The following is a 10,204-nucleotide window of genomic DNA, read 5'->3' as shown; positions in this document are numbered from 1 at the left end:
GTAAAAAACCCATTTCTAAAGGACCCTACACTCTTAGGAGAAATGTGTTTCAGACACAGAAGGACACAGAGCCCTCCTGTGTTTACAGTTTCTTGATTAAAGGAAGTTTCAATCATACCAGTATTTCAGATTTTTTGTCTCATACCCTGAAGACTTTTGCTTTCCTAAATAATATTCTATAGTCTTTGTTAAATGAGAAAGGGCTATAATGAAAGGGATGGCATCTTCACAAGAGGTAGTCTAGGCCAAATCAATTGTAAGAAAGACTACATGAAGAAGTAGAGAACCATGGAAAAATAACCTTAAAATTACCCATGCCTTCATACTCCATGGACTCTACTCTGTGTAGCCCCCAGGAATACATATACCCCAGTTTGAAGGTTGCTTGTCTGTACTACCAGCATCTCCTTTTCCATCTCCCTCCCTGCTCCTTCCATCCAGGACTGTTCTGTCCTTGACCTTAGTCAATACTCAAAGATCTGTAATCAATCCCTAGTTTATTAAATCAATTGTTTTTGCTGAGACCTTGTCTTACTAGATACATCTGAAAATGTGAACACCTACCCTAGCTAAGAAGAAAACAAAAAATGAGGGAATTAAGGGAAAAAGAGAAAGAAAACTGAAAGGAACAAAAATTATCTTAGCTTATGGAACATGCCAACATATGCTGCACAGGCCTTGAATTTTGCCACATCCATGCTCTTACTACTTTTACCTTTGTTTTTGCTTCAGCCTGACAGTGCCTTCCCTTCCTGTCCATCCATTTAGCCTTCAAAGACCAGCACATCTATGAAGTGACAATATGATTGCTCTTTCTTTCACACCCCTGTTCTTGGTTTGTACTCTGATGTTTAGTATTTAAATAACCATAATGCTTTTCATTACATATTTTCTTTATAAATGCTGTCTTGGATTTGGAAAAAAAAAAAAAAACAACTATTGGGGTTTGTAAAAACCCTCCTTAATGTGCACCATTAGTATCTAATTATTCCATTTCATGATCATATTCTGTCAATAATCTATACAAACTCTAGTTTTTATTTCTGCTCTCCTGCTCTCTCCAGGAATCAAAAAGATCAGAATCTCTTATGGACATACATCATAAAAAGTTAAAGAGTAAGGCGGCTGAAGACAAAAATAAGCCTCAAGAGAGAATACCATTTGACCGTGATAAGGATCTGAAGGTTAATCGGTTTGATGAAGCTCAGAAAAAGGCCCTAATAAAAAAATCTAGAGAACTAAACACCAGATTTTCACATGGCAAAGGCAATATGTTTTTATAAGTAAGTATATTTCAGTGAGATATATTTTAATACTGATCAATGTGAACTTTTATAAATACTCTGTTGTCTTTAATATTGTGCTCAAATCTATTTCCTTTTATAATAGATTAAAAATTATATATTTTTATAAGTAAACAGTGATTTTTGAAAAGTCAGCCTTGTGGGATGAAAAATATGGCTTACTGGAAAAATAGCCTTTCCTTCATAATAACTATTAAAAATGTTAAAATAAAAATTCAGCTTATGAGAAATGGCAAAGGAAGGTGTGGTTTGATACTTGAGTAAATATTCACACTTTATTAAAGATGAAGAAAGGCTTGCTGGTAGTTTGTATGTTAAACAAAATCCCAACTAGGAAATGTTTGTTGCTTAGAAAGGTCCCCTATACGTTAAGGTTCAAAACTATTCCAATATTCATCCGTAGACCAATCTGACAAGGGTTCAGAATGGTGATTAAGAAATTACATAAAGCTGGGTGCAGTGGCTCACGCCTGTTATCCCAACACTTTGGGAGGCCAGTGTGGGAGGATCACTTGAGCCCAGTAGTTTGAGACCAGCCTGCTTAAGATGGTGAGACCCCATATCTACAAAAAACTAGCCAGGTGCAGTGGAGCACACCTACGGTCCCAGCTACTCAGCAGACTAAGGCGGGAGGATCCCTTGAGCCCAGGAATTCAAGGCAGCAGTGAGCTGTGATTGCGCCATTGCACTCCAGCCTGGGCAACAAAGTGAGACCTCGTCTTTTTAGAAAAAAAAAAAAAGAGGCCAGTGGCTCACACCTGTAATCCTAGCACTTTGGGAGGCTGAGGCGGGTTGATCACCTGAGGTCGGGAGTTTGAGACCAGCCTGAACAACATGGTGAAACCCCATCTCTAATAAAAATATATTAAAAAAAAAAAAATTACCCAGGTGTGGTGGCACACGCCTGTAATCCCAGCTACTTGGGAGTCTGAGGCAGAAGAATTGCTTGAACCCGGGAGGCAGAGGTTACAGTGAGCCGAGATCGTGCCACTGCACTCTAACCTGGGTGACAGGAGCGAGAGACTCCATCTCAAAAATGAAAGAAAAAGAGAAAAAGAAAAGAAATTACATAAAAGCTGAGGTTGCTTCTTAAAATCTTTATGATTTTTAATTGTATGAAACCTATAGCAATATTCAAATGTGATTTTTGAGGGAAATATAGTTAAATTTATAAATATTTTCCAACTTACTGAGTTTTCTTATTCTTACCTCAGGGGGATTTCCCTGTGCAATGAAGAAAAGTTGAAGAATACTCTTTGTCCATCTTTATTTCTTTGTTTTTGGCTTCTTAAGATTAGAGATTATTTTAATCTTAAAAAACATACAGATTTACTTTGTTCTTTGTGTCCTTTTAAGGTCATGTGGAAACATAAAACGAATGTTTCTTATGTAGAACAGAATATTCTGTGTGCCTTTAGCTTCTGCGGAAGTATGGGGAATTATGGGCTTTTCTTCAAATAATTATTTTAAGAGGCTTCCATTCCCCCTGATTTTTGTGGTGTCTCACAAGTACCCTCTAAGGTCTGGTCAGGACTGACTGCCAAATCTCTACCACAGCCTGGACCTCCTCGTGAAATATACCTAACCTGCCCTAGAGTCAGTGTGTCAAGTCCTTCCTGTAAATCCATGACTTTGAAATGTGTTGTTATTTCCCTTTAAACTGCAGCCAGTGAATACAAATTTACTTGAAAATAGAGGGTATGGGTTTTGCCTGTTTTGTAATCAGTTTTCTTGTTTTAGTACTCAGGGCTTTTTATTTGTTGTTTAATTTTTTTAATTGTTTTTAAGTCAGAAAGATCTCTGGGTTATCTCATGTGCTAAGGAAAAACTATTTTGGTTTTTCCAACTTTAATAGTTAGTATTTCTAGGGAAGGCAATCAGGACAAGATATGCCATTAACTGTTAGCAGTGTGAAATCTGTAAGACTCAGTCTCTGTGATCTCAACCAAAGCTTTCTGAGTCCTGGAACTTTGCTTTGGGACAATCTTACTTTACTCATTTATATACTGTACTTAGCAGTTTGTAGCTAATATATGGGGTCATAACCTTTTTTTTAGCTAGTTTACGGGGGTCATATCAATCATGAATAGCCTTTTTAAAAAAATTAATAATCCCTAAATACAAAAATGAAAATGGAAAATTTATAATCATAACCCTCCTAATTGGGAGTATTATAAGTTTGTAATGCTTTAAGCACTGCCTCTTACGATGGTAAATTTATAAGATGATAAATTTTATTTAAACTATTAAACTATTGTTAAATAACTGGCAATTCTATAAGTTATATTTTCTTGCAGATTAATCCCAATTGTTCCAGTAGTATTCTAGTTTTGATGAGACACAAATTTTTATTGTTGTTTATTTTTGTTTTTTTGAGAGACAGAATCTTGCTCTGTCACCCAGGCTGGAGTAGAATGCTGTGATCTCGGCTCACTGCAACCTCCACCTCCTGGGTTCAAGCAATTCTCCTGCCTCAGTGTCCCAAGTAGCTGGGACTACAGGCATGCGCCACCACACTCAGCTAATTTTTGTATTTTTTAGTATAGATGGGGTTTCACTGTATATTGTTCCAGGCTGGTCTCGAACTCCAGACCTCAGGTGATCCACCTGCCTCGGCCTCCCAAAGTGCTGGAATTACAGGCATGAGCCACCACGCCCAGCTGAGACACAAATTTTTAATGGAAAAAGATTCTGATTCCTAGTTCATGTAAGCTTTATGAAAACTGAGTAAACTATTTATATGATGGTACAAATTATTCTTCCTCTAATAATAGCAGTACAATATAGTTTTTCCATGGCATCAGTGTAAACCATAGCAAACTAAAGGAGCGTTGCTATTAAAAAGATGAGTTAGCTGGGCGCGGTGGCTCACACCTGTAATCCCAGCACTTTGGGATTTGGATTTGGTGGCTCACACCTGTAATCCCAGCACTCCTGAGGTCAGGAGTTCGAGACCAGCCTGACCAACATAGTGAAATCCTGTCTCTACTAAAAATATAAAAATTAGTCGGGCGTGGTGGCAGTCGTTTGTAATCCCAGCTACTCGGGAGGCTAAAGCAGGAGAATCACTTGAACCTGGGAGGCGGAGGTTGTAGTGAGCCAAAATCGCACCACTGCACTCCATCCTGGGCAACAAGAGTGAAGCTCCATCTCTAAATAAATAAATAAATAAATAAATAGATGAATTATTCTCCTAAGCAAATTGAAAAACTTTCTTACGTACTCAAAATTGAACAGAGCTACCTTTTGACTAAAAATGTCATTTTTAATGAACAGTATTTTCTGAACACAAAATTTTGTACAAGACTATCTCCATTGCATTAATTTAATTTTGTTATAATTTTTTCCCAATGAAAGGAAAAAGTATTTTCTAGCTCCTGTTCGTTATGTAAATTCTTAACATATTTTTGAGAAATTTGTATCTTTTAAAGTAAAAGTGTTATCTTTGGATACTTACTTTTCTTTGTTTTCCTCATTTAAAGAGAATAGGGATATTTCTGTATTATGTATTTCCTGTTTCATCCCTCAACTTTGGAGTGACCATGACCTTGGCATAAAGGAGAGAAACCTCTGCTTTCCGCCTAATGCTTCCAGAAGTTACTACCTTACTGGCTTTGGAGCTAATGCTCTTTTGTGCCAACCTGAGGATAATTTTAACAAAATGTAAGGCCAGTGTCAGAGGTTGTTTTGCCCCACAGAGAGACTAATCCCAATACAAGAATATTGAAGGACAAAGTAGTTGTTGCACAGGATGGAAAGGTGTTCTTTATTTCATCCCCTCCCCACTGCCGAGGCTGCAAAAGACCTAATTGAATCAAGTCTCCTTTCCATCTGGCAGAAGACATTTTAATAAGGACTTTTTAATTTCCTACATTTTTTGGCCAAGTATCATAGGAATGTGACCTCTTTTGAAATTTAAAAATGAAGAAGAAAAAAAGAGCAGCACTAAGTTCATATAATGGAGCAGATACTTTTAATGTTCTTACCATCGAAGGTGCCATTTAAGTTTGTTATACTTGAAATTATATGATTTTGTCCAGCTCTCTAAATTGTCATCTCCAATAGATTTAGATGCTTCAAATAGTAACCACATTACTGGTAAGTAAATAGTGGGATTATTTGGTTTAGCAGGTGGGGAAGTAAGGAGGGATATAACAAAACACAGGAGGTGGTGGGTACACCCCTAGTAAGACCGCCTTACCAGATAAATGAAATCCTTTTTGTATTGGGCACAACATAGTAAATTAAGTCTTGCTCTAAAAAAAAAAAAAAAAGAAAAGCCCTGATCTAAGAGTTTTTAATCTTGTTTAGATGTAGCAACCACTTGACATTTAATTTATCATTTTAACATCGAATGATTCTTTGTTTTGTTTTCGTTTTTGAGATGGAGTCTCACTCTTGTTGCCTAGGCTGGAGTGCAATGGCGTGATCTCGGCTCACTGCAACCTCCACCTTCCAGGTTCAAGTGATTCTCCTGCCTCAGCCTCCTGATAACTGGGATTACAGGTGCCCGCCACCACACCTGGCTAATTTCTGTATTTTTAGTAGAGACGGGGTCTCACCATGTTGGCCAGGCTGGTCTTGAGCTTCTGACCTCAGGTGATCCACCCGCCTCGGCCTCCAAAAGTACCGGGATTACAGGTGTGAGCCACCGCCCTGGCCTCCAATGGAAAATACTTCTTAACCAAGTTATAAACATGACATTGGAATTGACCAGATGGTTCTTACACCAAAGGTCTACCTTGCTGGCCCTCCAGAATTCCCCAAATGTGTCAGAATTCACTCTTAGGCCCTTGCTCTGCAAACACCCTGTATGTAACTCCACTAATAACTGCCATTAGTTATCAGAACATTAATACATTAAACTGAATAGTGAGCCTATATTTTATCATCAAAACTATAAATATTTAATAATAGATTTTTTTTCAGAAGTTGTAAATTACTTGTTTCCTCCTGGGCCTGGTTATTGAGGGTTATTTATATTCTTTTTAAGAACTGAATAGCACCAGATGAATTCAACAATTATTACTCAAGTCTTTAGAATTCTGGACATAGCAGGATGTTTTTACTTAGGGACTGAAAAATACAGTAGATCAGTCTGTCTCTTAATTTGTAATCCTTAAACTGTTTCTAACGGAATCACCTAGGAGTTCATTTAAATGCAGATCTCCAGGCCCACACCTATTGAATAGGAATCTTTGGGGTTAGAATCAGAGAATCTTCATTTTTAACAATTATTCCAGGCCATTCTTTGTAAATTCAAGTTTAATAATCACTGCACTTACGTGCAGACAAGGTAGCTCACGCCTGTAATCTCAGCACTTTGGAAGGCCAAGGCGGGAGGATTGCTTGAGGCCAGGAGTTTAAGGCTACCCTGGCCAAAATGGTGAAACCCTGTCTCTAAAAAGAGATCAAATTTAAAAAAAAGAACCACTGCACTTACATATGTTCCTAAAAGCAATCCCCTCTCCCTTGTTACATGTTCTGTTTTCCCATTATATATTCCTAAATACGTAATCACTTTACGTTGCATAGCAAGAAACACCAGTACCAGCAATACTTGCCTCTTGAAGAATGGATTGTCACTTCTGTTGAGTGAATGCCTAAAAGCATTCACCCTTCAAACATCTACCAACTAGCTGCTACAGTGCTCAACATTCTACGCCAATGATAATTCAGTTTCATTGCACTTTACCTTCTCTTCAGCACCTTTTAAAATAGGTAAGTCCCTAAGAGGAATAGTCAGATTGTAAGGTCCTTGTCCCTGGCTGACTTGAGGCCAGGGATGCCTGATGACTGAATGCCTCAGAAATGCAAAACGTTGAAAAGGCAGGGAGCACAAAAAGGGAGTACTGGTAGGCTAGAGATAATCTGCAAAGAGTGGTCTCTACCTTGTGACTATTTTCCTTGGGGGAATTAACCAGTTAATGTTACTTTGAGGTCTTGGATAACTGTGCTTTGGCAGCTAAGGTATTAACTTCAGAAGCAACTGAGTTTACTTTTAGATACCAGTTTCTGTATTTGCTGACAAAGAAAAGACAACAGTAGGTAAAAGAATGTTAAAAAGAAACAAAAGGCCAGGCACAGAGGCTCACATCTGTAATCCCAGCACTTCAAGAGGCCAAGGCAGGAGGATCACTTGAGGGCCAGAAGTTCAAGACCAAACTGGGCAACATGGCATGACCTTGTCTCTACAAAAAAAAAAAAAATTTTTTTAATTATCTGGGCATGGTGGCATGGCATACATCTGTAGTCCCAGCTACTCAGGAAACTGAGGCAGGAGGATCACTTGAGTCCAAGAGTTGAAGGCCGCAGTGAGCTATGAACGTGCCACTGCACTCCAGTCAGGGAGACAGAGAGCCCCGTCTCTAAAAAAGAGTTTTGTCTTCATATAATCAGAGCTCTGAGATGAAAATAAACTTGTTCCTTTTTTATCACTAGGTACAAAAGAACAAATGAAGTTGCTGACGTATATAACATGATGATTGCTGTCTTTTTAGGTGATGGCTGAAAGCAACACATTTTGCTCACCTAAGGATAAATAATACTATAATGCCTAATTCACACTACACACTTAACAAAAGCAATTTATCATCAGCCTAAGATTGCTCATTTTTTAACAGATACAGATATAATTAATTTAATATCGTCCAGCAAATAAATCTAGAAGTTGTGGTTATTCTTTAGTCTTCATTTTAACTGAATTTAAATTAGTGTTTTTCCCTAAAAGCCTTGTATATTGCCTAATAAAATTGTCATATTTGAAAACAGAGGTTCTTAAAGTTTAAAATGTTTGCAGTCAAATGACAGTTTATCAATAAAGATTTAAAACTATCTTTTAACCTGTCAGTTTGTAAGATGTTAATCAATCCATTCTACTGCGTTGCCTCTAAGAAAATGACATGAAAAGATGGTTTCAGAGTATTTCTTTCTACCAGCAAATCATAAAGAGCTTTCTAAAATCACATTTATAGTCTTTCCAGTGAGCATATGTGAACACACAGTGGAGCTGCATCTTTATTGAGTGTTTACCAGAAATGAGCAATATCTAGGCTTAGGCGAATGGAAGGTGATAGTTGAACAAAAATGATGCCCAATTTAGTCAGCAAAACCGATGTCTTTCCAACTTTGATGTTCATCAGAATCCCCTGGGAGCTTATTACAAGCATGGATGCCCTAACCTTACCAGAGGGTTTTTTTGTTTGTTTTTTGTTGTTGTTTTGTTTTGTTTTGTTTTTTTGGAGACAGAGTCTCCCTCTGTTGCCCAGACCGGAGTGCAGTGATGCACATCTTGGCCCACTGCAACCTCTGCCTCCCAGGCTCAAGCGATTCTCATGCCTCAGCCTCCTGGGTAGCTGGGATTACAGGCATGCACCACCACACCAGGCTGTTGTTTGTATTTTTAGTAAAGACAGGGGTTTCACCATGTTGGCCAGGCTGGTCTCAAACTCCTGGTCCTAAGTGATCGGCCCACCTCGGCCTCCCAAAGTGCTGGCATTACAGGTGTGAGCCACCGTGCCCAGCCAATCAGAAGTTTTGATTCCATCTATAGGTTTGGGGTTGGACCCAGTAGATGGCTGGACCATCTCTTTTGGGCAAGCTGCCCAGGTGATTCTGTGTACCCTGAAGTATGAGAATCCAACTTGTTTTGGTCTGAACATGACATTGCTAGAGGTTCTTAAAGTTTAAAATGTTTGCAGTCAAACCACAGTTTAGAGTCTCACATTAAGATTAATAGAATCGAGGTTAAGATTTCTAGAATCAAAGATGTTAGATGGTTGTCAGATTGTGGCCACTGAGCCTCTTGATTCAAAAGACAGAAGGTAAAACTCATTTTCCTAGGCTCCATTGCTGCTAGAGCACAAGTATGTGGCCTGGCCTCTGCCAATCAGATGCACCCACGTGCAATTGGTATTCCAAGGGAGAAAAGGGAAGAAGCTGGCATTCCCAGAATCATCTTCTGATGAGCATGTTAGTGGACATGGACAGATCTTCAACAGCAACAGAGGTGGCATGCCTGGCACCCAGTCCCAAGCATCAGTGGTGTCAACTGCTGTGACTGTGAGACCGGCTTCTCTAGAGGAGCATCGCAGTGTGGGTGGACACATTCCTGCTGATATAATTTCTGGGTCGGCTTAAACTAATTGGAGTATACTCCTTTGTTTGCAACTAAGCCCTGACTAACATATGGAAGTTATACCATGCCAGTTAACCATGGTATAAACTTTGGAGACAGCAGCCTGCAGTCAACTCCTATGGAAACACTAGCTAGGTAAACCTGAGAAAGTTTCTTAACCTATTTCAACTGTAATTTCTTTGTCTCTTAAGTGGGGCAATAATAACTCACAAGATGTTACCAGGATTACATGAGATGACATATTTAAACAGCACAAAATCCAGCATAAATGATGGTTGCTGTTATGTAGCCCCCTGGCTAATAGATGCACTCAGACAACTTTGGTAAACCGGCTCACTTATTTCTTATGACCTCAGAAGATTCCTGTATTGGGACTCTTGGCAGCGAGTGATAGCAACTCAACTTAAATTGGCTTAATCAAAAAAAACATAGTTTATTCACTCATATGGCCAGGCACAGTGGCTCACACCTATAATTCCGGCACTTTGGGAGGCCAAGTCAGGAGGACTGCTTGAGGCCAGGAGTTCAAGACCAGCCTTAGCAACATAGGAGACCACGTCTGTACAAAAAATTTTAAAAATTAGCTGGGCATCAGGTGCGGTGGCTCACGCCTGTAATCCCAACACTTTGGGAGGCAGAGGCAGGCAGATCACAAGGTCAGGAGATCAAGACCATCTGGCTAACACGGTGAAACCCCGTCTCTACTAAAAATACAAAAAAATTAGCCAGGCGTGGTGGCGGGCGCCTGTAGTCCCAGCTACTT

The 10,204-nt window shown here is 39.1% G+C and overlaps 1 protein-coding gene across 1 annotated transcript in view; it reads left to right on the top strand.

The window, feature by feature from the left end:
• Window positions 1-3,588, top strand: part of GPALPP1 (GPALPP motifs containing 1) — a 55,091-nt gene extending 51,503 nt beyond the window's left edge. Inside the window, exons 8-9 of the mRNA XM_011940591.1 lie at window positions 1,065-1,283; window positions 2,519-3,588. Of these exons, the coding sequence (XP_011795981.1) occupies window positions 1,065-1,283 (219 nt within the window). The 3' untranslated portion in view covers window positions 2,519-3,588. The remainder of the gene's footprint in view (window positions 1-1,064; window positions 1,284-2,518) is intronic.
• Window positions 3,589-10,204: the final 6,616 nt, after the last annotated feature.

This window comes from Colobus angolensis, unplaced genomic scaffold (assembly GCF_000951035.1).
Source record: "Colobus angolensis palliatus isolate OR3802 unplaced genomic scaffold, Cang.pa_1.0 Scaffold101, whole genome shotgun sequence".
Classification (NCBI taxonomy): domain Eukaryota; kingdom Metazoa; phylum Chordata; class Mammalia; order Primates; family Cercopithecidae; genus Colobus; species Colobus angolensis.
Note: the sequence above shows the minus strand (reverse complement) of the source record. Positions and strands in the feature narration are given on the sequence as shown.